Raw genomic sequence first — 16,605 nt, 5'->3', positions numbered from 1 at the left:
AAAATCCCACTTTTAATTAATATCTAATTAAAATTTTGGATGTTAATTTCATCGTAAAACACTGTTTTCGAGTATCAATCTTACAAAGACCATAAATGAGAGTCTATACTATGGTCCTCCAGATAAAATCTTGTAAATAGTACATCCTCTCTGAAATACCTTGGTCATATGCCCTAGAGGAGGCAAACAATGCTGGGGCAGTAACTAAGCTCAAGAAACCTAGCATTCAGATCAAGACACTTACAAAAGTGGGGTTTTTGTTGTTTGCAGTGTTGTTCTTAAAATAATTTCTGAAATCCTAGATGGCAAAAAGACATCGAGAAACTCTTTGTTAAAGTTGCCATGTTTCATTGATTCTAAAACACAAATAATGGGGTGCCTGGGTGGCTTGGTCATTTGAGCATCCAACTCTTGATTTCAACTCAGGTCATGATCTTGGGGTTGTGGGATCAAACCCCACATTGGGTTCCATGCTGGGCATGGAGCCTGCCTGGGATTTTCTCCCTCCCTCCCTCTGCCCCTCTCCCCTGCTTGCAAGATCTCTCAAAAAAAAACAAAAACAAAAACAAAAAGCACAAATTTTTCCATATTTTAACATTTCTGATGAATCTTATAATCTGTAGACTCTTACAATTAATTAGTGGCATTTTTTCTTAATGGTATTTAAACCAGTGGTGTTTTAGAGTCAATAAAATAGGTAGGTTCAAAATACACAGTGCCAAAAGGACAGATGAATGATGAAAGAACTTATAGATAATGAATCACAATCCTCCCACTCAGACTGCTACTATATCTGCAATTACTTTCACACAGTTATAGTACATAACCAGTTAGTTTTCTCCCTTCATGTTATGTGGTAACGACAATATCTTCTTCACCAAATAATAAATATTTTCGACAGGGTTATATTATAGCATACTTATTGGTAGGTCTAGAAAATTCTTAAAAAGCCTTAAATAAAAAGTTCTATCTGTTATCTTATTTAAGTTGTTAATATGCTGTTAATGTATTTTTCTCACATTTTTTCAAGGAAGCAATGACAAAGGAAAGATCAATGTCCCAGGTACTTCTTGAAGATAACCTCTTATTCTGGAGAAGTTACCTAGCCATGATTTATAGACACTAGTTACTAAAAATGCATTTCTACCTCTTAAAACCTACTTAACTCTAAAATAGTTGATTAAAATTTCTGATACTTCAAATGTCCATATGAAAAAGTTTATTTTAATTCTGATCAAATCCTGGAAAACCAGTGGCCACATCAGAAACATCTATAGAATCCTTGGCTAACGGGCTCTATAGAGCTGAGTTACATTCTCAAACATTAAGGTAAGTCTAAAATCAATAACGTCAATGAATCCAAAAGAAACATCATCAGTATAATGATGATATAATTTTACTGGTAAAGCACATCTTAAAAAACAAACGGAAAAGGGCTTTAAAAGTTTAAATTGAAGATATTCACTCTGTTCGTATAATAACAACTATCAAAATTAATTTCACTAATTGCAGAACACAAGGATTCCTCAACCATCTCAGAGGCAGTATAGTGTAGCAACAGCAGAGTACAAACCACGTGACCTTGGTCAAGTAACCTAACTTTTCTAAGTTTCTTCATCTGTAAAATAGGGATATCAATACCTACAGCTTAAAGGATCATTCTGAAGATTAACTGAAATAATATATATAACACATGTAGTATAGTAACTAGCACATAATTAGTGGTCCATAAATGTTAGCTGATATTATTAAGATTTTAACACATGTTGTACACTGGGGTCATTTCTCATATACCTTTATATAACACTATCAATCAATTCATCTAACAAATGTTAATTAGACCTCCAAGGAAATAAAAATACGCCAATGTAGGTGGAGTAGAGTCAGTATGGGGGTGGGGCGGGGGAGAAACTGGCATAAGATGAGATGATGAAGGGCCCTGTAAGAAATGTTAAAGAATATTAGACTTTATCCTAAGCGCTATAAGAAACCATTAAAAGGGCTTCAAGTAGGAGAGTGACACAATGATATGAGTTATAAATCTGGGGAGGAGGCAGGAAAGGAAAAAGGAATCTAGTTCTCAAACCATTCTGCAGTGTCCTGGCCAAGAGACGATGACTGTTTAGTGACAGTATTGCAAAAGGCAGAATGGTGGCGATAATGAAAACTAGGTGGATCTGAATTATTTTGGAACAGGAGGAAACAGAATTTTTGATATAGTAAGGGATAAAGGAGACAGTAGACCAGTGTGACATAAGAGACCTAGAAATGACATATTTTACATAAAATACTGGTAAAATACTTACCTAATACATATATAAAATTTTATATTGGGTAAAATTTATAAATAAAATCATGTAATATAACAATGTCCTTTTCACACAGAATTCCAACTTTAATAAACACCAATCATTTATTACTGTATACAATGCAATCAGCAAAGTTCTTATAAATCAAAAGGCAATGTAATGAACCAAAATTGCTTGCTTTCAGTATTGACAGAATAGGTGACAATAATTAAATGATAATTAAGAAGATGACTATTTCACAATGCTAACATCTCTGCTAACATTTTAAAATATCTTTATGTCTCTAAAGCATTTAAATAGCAGAAAACATTTATTTATATTATGTGTAACACATATACCACTTTTTATTATAATGGATACAATAAACCCATAACTCATATGCATCTTTATAGTGCATACACAGACTAAACTTTGTAAACAAGTCTAAGTGTCTAGCATTTCACAAGTACTATATAAGGATATGGATAAGATTAGAGGAGCAGAGAGAAAAGAGACAACAAAGTGAGGAAAAGGAAGAGGGGGAAGAATAAAGAAAAAAGAAAAGGAGAGAGGAGAAGATGATGGTTTTAGTTGAGGAATGACCTCTTGTTCAGAAAGGGCTGTTGATCTACAAACAGGTGGATCTGCCTAGATGCTTGGTTGGCATCAGGACACTGAGTACACAGGAGCTAAATTAAGCACGTAAGAAAAGGGTGAATATGAGAGCCAGGAGACTCTTACAACAGTTACTGTTTATGGCAAGACCTGCTTGTCTCAAGGGACCCATTTTCACATAATCTATAATTATCTCTTCGCTTTAATCGCCTTGTCATTCCTAAGGCTCTCCTGGGCACTGGAAGAGGAAAAGCTCATTAACTAAACCTTTTCTCCTCTCTCCAGCCACCCATGGCTTTTAATTGCTTGGTGTGTTATTATCTAGGAGTGCAACTGGGATCATTTTCATAAGAAAGGAGGGTAGAGAGGAGGAAGGGAGCCATGAGTCCCTGCGGTATGCACCACAGAAAAACCTTTGCTTTCTCAATTATTTATGCCAGCTGAGGTTTTACAGGCTGAATAAATCCATAACTCAAGTTCATTCTGAGCAGTCAGATTCTCAAGGGGGAGTTGCCCACTTGCCTATACACACTTGTGTAGTCCTCAAAGAATAACCAGAATGTAACAAGACATATGTCATCCAATTTATCACCTATCACCAAAGTGTTAACACAATGTTGATCATGGGCAACACAGTGAAACAGGGAAGGTTTTCACTACTACCAGCCAAACAGATGTAAGGAAGCAGGATAATCTTTTTGGTGCTAAGGACAGTGGTGGCAATGGGACAGTAGTATCCCAGAAAGACTTAGCCAACTGAAAGCAAAAAAATCCAAATATTCAAATTTTAAAGTACAAATATGTATAACACATTCTCTTAAAGCTTTGGAGTCTTACATAGATTTGTTCAAACAGATTGCTATCTAACGATGTGAAGCTGAATACATAACTGAATGGAGTTTTATACCATCTGATTTTATAAATCACCTAAAAATAAAACAATATATGTTGTAGCTTTTTCTCCAATCACACCTCTTTCAGGAAAATTTTAGAGTACAATTTATGTGTAAGTGATAGGCCTCTATACGACTATCATTCCAGTTCATATTTTCATCACAAATACAAAATTAAAGTATAATCACTTTTATTGTGAATTATATTTATATTATTCCACTTTATATTCAGAACTAAAGAGCAGCCAATAAAAAGATAATTCTTAAATATTTTCAAAATCCATTACTGTTTAAAATTTTTAACTTTCTAAGTCAATGATGAAAGCATCTCTTTAAAATTCTACAGGCTTTTGTGTCTGACCACAGCAGTGACCTCTGGTATTTTCTGCCAAAACAGTTCATTTGTCTCACAGAACAACTAATCAATTCCAGAGCCCATCAATCATTTTGGTTGTATACTGGTCTGGTCTTGCTTAGAGAAGGTCCAGATGGCTGCCTGTCTAAGTGGGATTAATAAAATTCTGATAGATTACATAGCATCAAAGTACAAAATATAACAAGGAGGACCAAATCTTACTGCAGGGTAGAATGGACACTGTACATGCTTCATTTATTATATTTTTAATTCTTGCCCTAATTTCTCAGTTTATGTGCCATCTTCTAGATAAAACCTTCTAAGTATACAAGTCACCAAAAGTGGTTTCTTATTGAGTCAGTATATGTAGTGCAGAAGCATTTGACTCTTTGCAAAGCCCTATGCTTATTAATCAGAGCTTTTTATGCCCATCTGCAGTATAAATGAAACACAACGGATCTCAAGTCTAGAGCAACTGTCTTTGAGTTAAAAGATTTGTTACTCTCCTGTTTCTATAGTTCTAATACAGATTCTAATAGCACTGGCTCTTTCTTCCTTGTTTTCCATTTTCTCTTGCAAAAGCAAACAACCTGTACCTAATTCTATAACCAGGCTGACATGTGATTTTTAGCTCATAACCTGAGCCCTGTGCTGTCGGTTCCTGTTGTGGGGGTTGTGCTGAGTATAACAATGTTAATAAAAGTTAAAAGTTACATAGTAACTCATTTTGTGCCAGGTACTATTCTAGGATGCCTATGTATACATATTCAAATAATTCACATAAGTGTCATGTGAGAAAGGTAATACAGTTACCCCTATTTTGTAGATAAAGTAACTTGTCCAAGGTCACAGAACTACTGAGGGAATCAACATTTGAATGCTGGCAGTCTGGCTTCATAATTTTTGGTATTTAATTAGCCTCACACTGTATCTCCTCCATTATACTACAGAACAATTAACCAGCTTCATAATGAAAAATTGGTGTCAGGGCTCTAGAATATTAACACAGAGATCTGTATCTATGACATGATATTGTCACTTTCTGTGACAGAGTGGAAATAAGGGTCAGAACCACAACAGGCAAGGAGCAAGCTCAGAATTGGCCCCAGTGGCCCTTGGCTCAAGAACATTTACAATAAAATGAAAATGGGCCTTTAACTTATCACCTACAATACACATTAGTCAGGAAAACTGCCACAAAAATGGAGCCCAAGCCTTAATACATGAGTTTATTAGATACTGATTTTCCTGATCTTCAAAAACGGGGGAAAAAATTAGAGGTTTATATATTAAAGTATCTAAAACAGATCTTCAAAATACTTTTTTAGTGGTTTTTAAAAAAATGGTTCTACAGAAGAAAACTTTTCCTTTCACCTAAGTTTGCCATTTGACATTTCTAAAACTCTAAAACCTGTCACTTTCACTTCAGTTGAGCGTGATTCTGCCAAGAAACTGCAATTAGCAATTAGTTAAAGCACAACTTCCTGTTGGAAAAATAAAATACCAGATATGTCACCTAAGCACAAGCAAAATTTGATTACACAAACTCCAACAAACAGCCTGTTTTCATTGCTGCAACTGCATTTTTATACTTTAGAAACAACAGGGACCACCTCTACTCCATTACTGAAATAATCAACATTTCAGTTTAGAATGATTTTTATCATGATCTAGTTTGTTATAGTGGAATTCTGTTCAACTGTAAAATGACTTCTCGATTACAAGAAAATGACTAAGTGTTGTGATTCCGTTAGTAGTGACAAAATTAACATCTGAAACAGTTAAAAGGCTTTCAGTGGTTCACATTCATGTTTCCTACTGTTTCATATCTTAATCATATGTTCCAAAATACACACCAAGAGAATGAAAATTTAGATGACTTAAAAAAATAAGGCCAAGACTAATCAGTTTTGTCCCTAGCAGAGGTTCATATTTCACCGGATTAAGGAGTAGTATTTATTAAACATACTATAGATGCCAAAAATACTAAGAACATACTATTCAAAAGTGAAGGTGGGAAGCACAAATATCCACAATGTTTGTCTGACAGATTCATAATAAATGTGTGAGGAGATGAATTCAAATCTGTACTTTATGAAAATAAGCTGTGTTATTTTGTTATTGTTTCTCATGGTCAAAATTCTAAATATTTGATTTAAATCTAAGAGTGACTTCTTTAGGAACTGGGTGGAGGATAAGCAGGTAGGTTAACTCTTCCAGGATAGTTTAATTCTGTCTTAGAAATACACCAATTATCCAGATATTTACTTTCACTTCCAGTGGAGTAATGTTTAACTGTAATCAGCCATGTCACTGGACATTCCAAAAGAAACTGTACTCAGAATGTTTTTTGGAAAAGTACTAGGCTTTGGGAGCCCTTAAGGAAATTGGCACACAAAATAAAGATCACTATTGTTTATAGACAACTGATACTGTTAGAAAGTTAAGTATAATGATTTTTTTTAAAAAGTCAAGACATAATCTTAATTTAATCTAACTAGGAAAGGAAATAGCTTACACATTTTTAAAAACTGCCTAGGAAAATAAGTGAGTATGGGTATTATCACAAGAAAACCAAACCAGCACTCTTTGCTTTATGATATGAACACTAGGTTAACTCTATGTGAGCAACAATCACTGAATTATCAGCTCCCTGAAGGAAGAGCCATGGATACCTCCTGAGTTCTGGGTACTTTTACTAGATAACCTACTAAGTTTTGGGAACTTCCTCAGACACTCAAAACACAGAAATGGATACAATATGATCCTTGGCCTCCAAAAACTAAAAATTCAACAGAAAGGATACAAGGTTTTATTATTATTATTTTTTAATGTTTATTTATTTTTGAGAGAGAGATACAGAGCGTGAGCAGGGGAGGGGCAGAGAGAGAGAGAGGGAGACACAGAATCTGAAGCAGGCTCCAGGCTCTGAGCCACCAGCACAGAGCGTGATGCGGGGCCTGAATTCATGAACCACAAGATCATGACCTGAGCCGAAGTCTGACACTTCATCAACTGAGCCATCCAGGCACTCCAGGATATAGGCTTTTTAAAACTTCTATTTAATGTGTTATAACGTGATAAATGCTGTAACAAGTGTGAATAAAGGACTTACAGGAAAACAGAAGGAATGACTAACTTCTCCTCTTAATATATAGAAAAATGACTCTAAAGGTTTTACTGATTTGATTTAAACACTTAATAAATTTTGATTGGTAGGGTTAAAGTTCTAAGATGCCAATTTTAGAAGACTCTAAAGACAGAATATACAAATTAAGTAAACCACTATATAAGGGCTGAGGGGAAGCGGGGGTTTAACTCTGAAAAAGTTTTTAAACTATGCTTCCTCAAAACTGTATGAGCTCCTCAGAGTTCTCAGGGTCCCAAAAAGGGATCAGAGTGGCAAATGTATTCCAAATCAGCCTTAAAAAGTATCTTTTTCCCCTCCATTTCTCATCAGCCTTCCCCTATCCCACCCCAAATAAACATTTAATCTGTAACAATGATATGCTTACTCTGCAAACAGATTCAAGATAGGACCTTTAGTACCAAATGACTGGTCAGGAATGGGAAACTATGAGCTTTTAAAGTTTTTGATTCATAGTGGAAGCAATAACTTTCCTCCTAGAATGCTTCCCCAGAGTCCTATCATTACATCTTCATGTGGGAGATAATGTCAGCAAACTCTTCTGCAAGAGTGCAGCATACATATTTGGTACAATTTACTCTTTATTCAATAAAGATAGGTATTTCCCTTAAATAAATTTAGGTGAACCCAATTTTCCACTTAAAAATTACTCCTCATTCGGGGCACCTGGGTGGCTCAGTCAGTTAAGCGTCCGACTTCGGCTCGGGTCATGATCTCGCGGTTTGTGAGTTTGAGCCCCGCTTCAGGATCTGTGCTGACAGCTCAGGTCCTGAGCCTGCTTCGGATTCTGTGTGTGTCTCTCTCTCTGCCCCTCCCCTGCTCATGCTCTGTCTCTCTCTGTCTCAAAAATAAATAAAACATTTTTAAAAAATTTAAAAAAATTACTGCTCATTCATTTCATGTAAATAAGTAAGAAAAATAAAGTTCAGGTAACTCAAAAAGTGTAACAGCATTAGAGATTCTTATTTAAATTTGTTTGTAAGGTAAAAATCTTAGTAGAATGTGCCACATGACTTTAAAGCAGGACAAAATCCCTTTCCTGATTTTCACATGGTACTGAAAGAAAAAGATTAATCAAGACATTTTATACATAAAATTTAAGATCCTAGTTAAATAATATGAGATAATCACGAAGAATTTCTTTAACTGTAGTTAAAAAACCCTACATAACATAAAATTTACCTTCTTAACCATTTCTAAGTATACAGTTCAGTAGTATTAAGTATTATTCACACTGTTGTGCAACTGGTCCCCAGAACTTTTTCATCTTGGAAAACTGAAGCTCCTTACCCATTAAATAACAACTCCCCATTTCCTACTGCCTCCAGCTCCTGACAACTACCATTCTACTTTTTGTTTCTACGAATCTGACTACTCTTGATACTTCCATATAGAGGAACCATATTGTATTTATCTTTTTGTGAATGGCTTATTTCACTTAGCATAATGTCCTCAAGCTTCATCTATGTTCTATAGTATGTGTCAGAATTTCCTGCCTTTTTGAGGCTGCATAATATTCTATTATATGTATAGACCACATTTTGTTTATCCATTCAACTGCCCATGGGCATCCGGGTAGCTCCCACCTCTTGGCTGCTATGAATAGTGCTGCTGTCAACGTGGGTGTGTAAACATGGGTCTTCTGAGATCCTGTTTTCAATTCTTTTAGATATAAAATCAAAAGTAGAATTGTTGGATCATATAGTAATTCTGTTTAACTTTCTAAGGACTCTCCACAATATTCTCCTTGGTGTACCGTTTTATACTCAAGAAGATTTCTAATCTTTAAAAGAAATGATAATTTAACAATGACAACAAAAAATTAAAAACCTTTGTTTTCTAAAAAAGAACATAAATATTTTTTAGAAATTGTACAAGCTTTATGAGACTGAATCACTACCTCCCTTTACATACTTGAGTTCAGATTACAGCCAAACTAAGAAAAAAGAAAAGAAAGGATAATGGCATTTTTATCAGTATTGTAAATAAACATGAACACAAATACACATGCACACATACACACGAAGAAATGATGATATTTTGAGGAAAACAACATCAACAACAAAAATCCACAGCTTTAGACTGTGTGAGACACAAAACCTTGCCCTACCAACTACTTACATGGTGGAAAAGGTTACTATCTGGCAATGATTCAGACACTTATTGATCTCAAAGATAAAACACCTAAAAAATTCTTTCCTGCTATTTATTATCCTCCTAGAGATACCACCAAAATCAGTTTCATTTCACATTAAGAAAAAGTTCTTCACAAATTGAAGCTTTCAGGATTAAAAAAAATACACACAAACACACATATACATATGCACACACATAAATACACATATATATGTATGTATGTATCCCTATTACCCAATACCAGAAGAAAAATTACCTGATGATTTCTTCATGATACAGAGAACTAACAACGGGGCCACCAAAACCAGTATTTGCTTCTTTTCCTTTCTTCTCAGGTAACTGTATGGGGACAGGGGTAGGGAGGAAGGAAGGTGGAAAAAGATACATGGATTAAGGCAGTGTGTATTTAAAATAGTTCCAAAATAATACTTTGCTAAGGAATACTAAAGATTTGAGGTCCACAATTTCTCTGAGGCCCCAGTAACAATTTCAAGATGGTACCCAAAAGGCAAAACGATTCTCAAGTCATCAGAGTAATGGAATGAGTACCCACTAGCAAACCAAGGTCATTCCACTACTGAGCTCTGGAGCCACCTGAAGCCCACCATTCCCTTAGCTGATTAGAAGATGCTATGTTCACTGTGGAGAATATTGATGCTCAATGTAGAAAAATGAAAATGAAATATGACCTATAAATACCAGATATGAACATGATCAGGAAAATCATACCTAGATTATTAACAAAATTACAATTTCCAAATAAGAAAAAAACTAAACCATACTAAAACTTCAAACTCAAACACAAAGAAAAAATATTTTTTTGGTGGCAAAAATAAAGGAGAGAAGGTGGAGGAGAAAGGAAAGGAAATTATGACCTAAGATAAATGAAAAAAAAGAAGCAAATTGTTATGGAAACACTTTCCAAAATTAAGTATTCAATAGGCCCTGACCCTCAATATTTTCAAAAAGCACAAAATTAAGATTAATTTAGAAATAAGATTCTTCTAAAACATATAATATGGAAGCAGTAAACTCGGATGTTATTGTCTAAAAGGTTCAAATTGCAATCTCTGCAAAAGCCCACATCTCCTGCAATAATGACAGTTTTTAGGCCAGGACACCCTGCCAAAATCAAAATTCTAAACATAAATGTCTTAGGATCAAAACTAATACTTTTAGGGGAGCCAGGGTGGCTCACTCAGTTGAGCGTCCAACTCTTGATTTTGGCTCAAGTCAGGGTCCCAGGGTCACGGAGTTGAGAACTGCATCAGGCTCTGCACTGAGCGTGGAGCCTGCTTGGGATTCTCTCTCTCTGTGCCCCTCTTCCTGACTCACGCTCTCTCTCTTGCTCTCTAAATAAAAAAAAAAAAATAGGGGTGCCTGGGTGGTTCAGTTAGTTAAGCATCCAACTGTGGATTTCAGCTCAGGTCATGATCTCACAGTTTGTGGGTTCAAGCCCCATGCTGGATTCTGCGCTGACAATGCAGAGTCTGCTTGGGATTCTCTCTCTCTCTGCTCCTCCCCTGATCATGTGCTCGCTCTCTCTCTCTCAAGAATAAACTTTAAAATAATAAAAAAAAGAAACTAATACTGTTATTGTTTAATTAACTAGTTTCACTTCAGAAAAATATAGGTAATCCCCATATACCTGGTTCCCCACCCCTCCCCCTGTTCTTTAAAGAAGAGGTTTTGTTTTATTGTTGTCACTTTTTGTGGTTACTTTTGGTTTGTGAACCACTGGGTAAAGGAAAAAGGTCTTGGAGACAGCATATTCTATTAGTTCCTGAGATCACTGGGAAAACCAGTTTTGAGAATGGGTGGAAATTTTTGAGATGAATCGATGCAGTTACCAATTTATGACAGAAACAAAGCTACAATATCATAAATAATTCCTGTCACAATTTAATGACAAGGTATACTAGTTGATGCTGGCAAGTAAGAAGCACCAAGTAAATGCCAGATCCCTCTCTTCTCTGAAGACCATTCTTAGAGAATAAATGCTGCAAAGAAATTTCCAGAATAGAGAATGTTTTCTTTATACTAAAAAAGCACATACCATAGGGAGAACCTATTTTATTCAACTCAATTATGTTCTAAATACATACTCCATTAGTACAATAAAGTTGAAACACAGATGGTGTCCAAGAGATGCTTGCTAAATGAGTGACAAGACTGAAAACAAGGAAAGCGTGCATCACTCAGCTTCCTGACAAAGAACAGACTCCAAGAACATACCAGAGGGGAAAATCTACGTGTACCACATTAACAAAATGAAGGATAAAAATCATATGATCATCTCAATAGATGCAGAAAAAGCATCTGACAAAATTCAACACCCATTCATGAGAAAAACTCCTAACAAGGTGGGTACAGAGGGAACATACCTCAGCATAATAGAGGGCATATATGACAAACCCACAGCTAACATCATACTCAATGATTAAAAGCTCAAAGCTTTCCCTCTAAGATCAAGAACAAGACAAGGATGACACCCCCTCATCACTTTTATTCAATATAGTATAAGTATTCCAATTTTTAAAACGGGCAAGAGATCTGAACAGACACCTTACCAAAAAAGATACACAGATACACAGATGGCAGGTAAGCAAATGAAAAAATGTCCAACATCATATGTCATTAGGGAAGTGAAAATTAAAACAATAATGAGACATTACTACATACCTCTTAGAATGGCTAAATTCCAAAAGACTGATAACACCAAATGCTGGTAAAAATGTAAAGCCACCAGGAACTCTCATTCATTGCTGGAGGAAATGCAAATGGAACAGCCACTTTGGAAGAGGGTTTTGGCAGTTCTTCTAGAACTGAATATAATCTTACTATATGATCCAGTAATTCTGCTTCTAGGTACTGACCCCCCTCGCCCCTGCAAATTGAAAATTTATATCCACAAAACATCAATGTTTAAAGCAGTTTTTTTTAATAACTGGCAAAACCTAGAAACAACTAAGATGTCCTTCAACAGATGAACAGAGAACCTAACTGTGGTACATCTATACAATACAGTATTATTCTGTGATAGAAAGAAATGAGCTGCTCTAGATTAACTAAGAAAAAAGAGTAAACAACTAAAATCAGAAACTAAAAAGGAGACTTTACCACTAATACCACAGAAATGAAAGAGAATTTTAAGAGACTGCTATAAACAATGATATGCCAACATGTTGGATAATGTAGAAGAAATACATAAATTCTAGACATATAGAACCTACCATGATAAAATTATGTATAAAAAATCTGAAGAAACCTATAACCATTAAGGAGATTGGTTCAGAAATTTAAAATCTCCCAAAAAAGAAAAGCCCAGGACCAGAACATTTCACTAAAGAATTTTACCAAACATTTAAAGAATTAAAACCTAATCCTTCTCAAACTCTTCCAAAAATCTGAAGAGGCAACATACCTAACCTCATTTTATGAGGCCAGCGTTACCCTAATGCCAAAGCCAGACAAAGAAACTAGAAGAAAACTACAGAACAATATCTGAGGAATACTGATGAAAAAACCCTCAACTAAATACTAGCAAACTGAATACATTAAAAGGATTACATATCATGACCAAGTGGGATTTATTCCTGTGAACGTAAGGACAGTATGGTTCAACACATGAAAAACATCACAAAACAAAATGAAGGAAAGCTACATGATTATCTCAATTGGTACAGAAAAAAGTATTTGACAAAATTCAACACCCTTTCATAAAAAAAAAAAACAACACTCAATAAACCAAAAATAGAAGGAAATTATTTCAACATACTAAAGGCCAAATATGAAAAGCAACAGCTAACTGCACACTCAATAGTGAAAAACTTAAAGTTTTTCCTCAAAGATCAGGAACAAAGGAAGGATGCCCACTCTTAACACTTCTTTTCAACACGGTATTGGAAATCCTAGCCAGAGCAATTAGGCAAGGAAAATAAAAGAGGTCATTCAAATTGGAAAGGAAGAAATAAAATTATTTCCATTCACAGATGACATGATCTTATATGCAGAAAATCCTAAAGATCCCTCCCACATACACACATATAGACCACAAGAAACTGAAAGAACTAATAAACAAATCTAGCGAAATTGCAGGATACAATACTAACACACTGAAATCATGTAATGTCTGAGAGAGAGAGAGAAATAAGTTTTCTAATATTAAAAATGATCAGTGCTATGGAAAAAAAATTAATGTGGGGAAGAGAACTGTAATTTTAAATGAGGTCAGGAGGGCCTCACTGAGAAGGTCATATGAATAAAGACATAAAAGAGGTAGAGAGGTGAGCCTTGCAAATATCTAGGGAATATTGTTCCAGGTACAGGAAACAGCCAGTGCACAGGCCTTAGTGTGAGGGTATGCTTAGAATGTTACAGAATTTATGTATTTGTGTTCTTTGCTGAAGGCTGATTAGTATATTTTAGGGGGCAAGACAGAAGCAAGAACACAAGGTTATTCACAAGACAATCACAGTTTCTGTTGGTGTCATTCACTGAACCTCTTAATGTGAATAGGCAATTTAGAAAAACACCTGTGATCTGCTTGGCAATTATTTGCTGTGAAAACACATACTAATAATTAAGAATTATATGGTATTTTGGAAAGGGATGAGCACAGTTGTTTTTTTTTTTAATAGCCTTTATTTTTTAGAGTTTCAGGTTTACAGAAAATCGAGTGGAAAGTACAGAAAGTTCCCATATTCTTCCCTCTCCCAAATGTTCCACTGTTAACATCTTACATTAATGTAGTACATGTAATTAATTAAAGTCCATAGTTTATGGGGTGCCTGGGTGGCTCAGTCGGATAAGCATCTAGACAGTAGAGTCCAGAGATGTTGCTAGACATCTTACAATGTACAGGGCAGCCCTCTACAACAAAAACTTATTCAGCCCTAAACGTCAATGGTGCAAAGGCTGAAAACTCTGGTTTATAAGTTTTCATCAAATGTTTTAACATTTCAGCTATCATTAATGTTTTGGGTTTTTTTTTTTTTCTCCTATCTTTTCCTCTGTCTTGCTTTTTCACTTCCTTCTGGGACTATATACATGCTACACTGCTTGATATTTTCCCATAGTTCACTGGGGCTCTGTTCATTTTTCAGTCAGTCTTTCTATGTTGTGTGCTTCATTTTTATTAGGTTCACTTGCTACATCTTCAAGTACTGATCTTTTCTTATGCAATGTCTAATTTGCTGTTAATCTTATGCAGTATATTTTTCATTTTAGAAATTATTTTGTCATCTCTAGAAATTCCATTTGGGTCTCTTTGTATCTTCTATTTCTCTTCCCCATTATGTTTGTATGTCTTCCTCAACTTTCTTGAGTTTATAAAATATATTTATAATTTTCTCATCTCTATCTTTTCTGCATCTGCTTTTATTGACAGGTTTTCCTCCAGGTTAGGAGTCATATTTTCCTGCTATCTTTGCATGCCTGAAAGACTTTTACTTTTTTTTGTAAAACAGACATTGTGAATTTTAATCATTTGCTTGATGTTGTTGTGTTCTTTTAATTATGTTAGACTTTGTTTTGGTATGAATTCAGTTATGTGGAATCAATTTGATCCTTTCAAGGCTCACTTTTAAGTTCTGTTAAGGCAGGGGCAGAGCAGCCTTTAATCCAGAGCTTAATTTAGCTTCACTACTAAACAGAAATCCTTCTGAGGCCTCTAAAACATTATGTCCCATATACTAAATTTTCTTTCCACTCTGACTAGTATGAAATGAAATATGTCAGCTCCAAGAATTATTTTGGCTTACTGCTTTCTTGTATTTCTTTCCTCAGCTTGTTAGTTTCCTTTCTCACACACAGATTAGTATTCCGCCAAAGGGACCCCTCTGTACATCTTTAAAACTCTCTTTCTATGCAAGAACATCCTCTCCAGTATTCAGCCCTGCATTTTCCAGCTCAAATTAGTAAGAGAGTCAGATTCTTTTGGGACCCTCCTCCCTGGACTACAGCTTGGAAATTGTTTCCTGGCCATAAGCTGAGGCAACTGTGGGGCTCATTTTGTTTGTTTCTCTTCTTTCCTAGTTTTATACTAGTTTTAGTACAATGTCTGAAAATCACTATTTTTCATCTATTGTGCCTGGTTTTCTTCCAGTTTAAGACAAAAGGGTAAATCTTGTCACCATTACTCCAGAAGTATGCCCAGAAGTCCCACACACATTAATTTAAAATCTAACATAATATTCCATGCATAATTTACTTAACCATTATCTGACAATTTTTAGGTTATTTTCACTTTTTCACACATAAGCGAAGATATGATAAATGTCTTTGTATATAAAGCATAGTTTAGTTTTAATTAAAATCTTTAGGAAAAAAATGACTCATCTGATTATAGTATATATTTCTTCTTCCTGGGATTAATTTCTCTTTCTGAAGCGTTGTGCACGTTAGAATGCTGGTGTCAACTTTTTTGGTGGAGGAGGGAAAAGGCTGTATTTTAAGCAGAAATAATATTTTTAAAAAAGTCTGCCATTATCAGATTGAATTCAGAATAAAGCTGCCAAAGATGCATTAGTTTTGCTCTCCATCTATTTCATCTACAAGAAGGGGTAAACTTTGGCTACCTTATCCTTCTATTTCCACTCCAATGAGATGTTTCTCATAGAGGCTTAAGAAGTTTATTCCATCTCTCTCTACTCAAAATCCATTAAGTTATTTTTATGTTACATCAGCAGTTAAAGAAAGAGACTCCAATTTGGCAGCCAATAGGATAAAATTTGCCAATTCTTATATTGCCTCAGACTATATTATTTGAGACACTGAAATGCTCCTTCACTCAAAGGGGAAAGGATAAGTTGTTGGCTGAATCTTTATCACTTGATTCAGATTCCACCTTAGTTGCAGAGTCAAGATTTAAAACCTTGTGAAGCATTCTTTTCCAACTGAAAAATAACTATTCCAAAGATTATCAGGCTAATATATCCAAGGAGGGGGTTTCTTGCTTCCATGTGCTACCTTGTTTGGCTTTTCTTTTATTGGTTTGTTTGCCTTACTTGTTTGTAGGTCTAGCTGTAGAAATTTGGATAAATTAACCTCTCTGTGCAAGTTTCCTCATTTGCAAAAATAGGAATATTAGTACCCATCTCATATGGGTGCTTTAAGGTATAAAATACGTATGTAAAACAGAACAGTGCCCAGCACAAAGAGGACACTATA

The 16,605-nt window shown here is 35.1% G+C and overlaps 1 protein-coding gene across 3 annotated transcripts in view; it reads right to left on the bottom strand.

Annotated features, from left to right (window-relative positions):
• Positions 1-16,605, bottom strand: part of ACBD6 (acyl-CoA binding domain containing 6) — a 205,398-nt gene that overhangs the window by 126,058 nt on the left and 62,735 nt on the right. For all 3 annotated transcript variants that reach the window (XM_049634141.1, XM_049634139.1, XM_049634140.1), the window contains exon 4: positions 9,692-9,774. In XM_049634141.1, the coding sequence (XP_049490098.1) occupies positions 9,692-9,774 (83 nt within the window). The remainder of the gene's footprint in view (positions 1-9,691; positions 9,775-16,605) is intronic.

Source organism: Panthera uncia, chromosome F1 (genome assembly GCF_023721935.1).
Source record: "Panthera uncia isolate 11264 chromosome F1, Puncia_PCG_1.0, whole genome shotgun sequence".
Classification (NCBI taxonomy): Eukaryota; Metazoa; Chordata; class Mammalia; order Carnivora; family Felidae; genus Panthera; species Panthera uncia.
The sequence above is the reverse complement of the archived record's forward strand: the minus strand, read 5'-3'. Positions and strand labels throughout refer to the sequence as shown.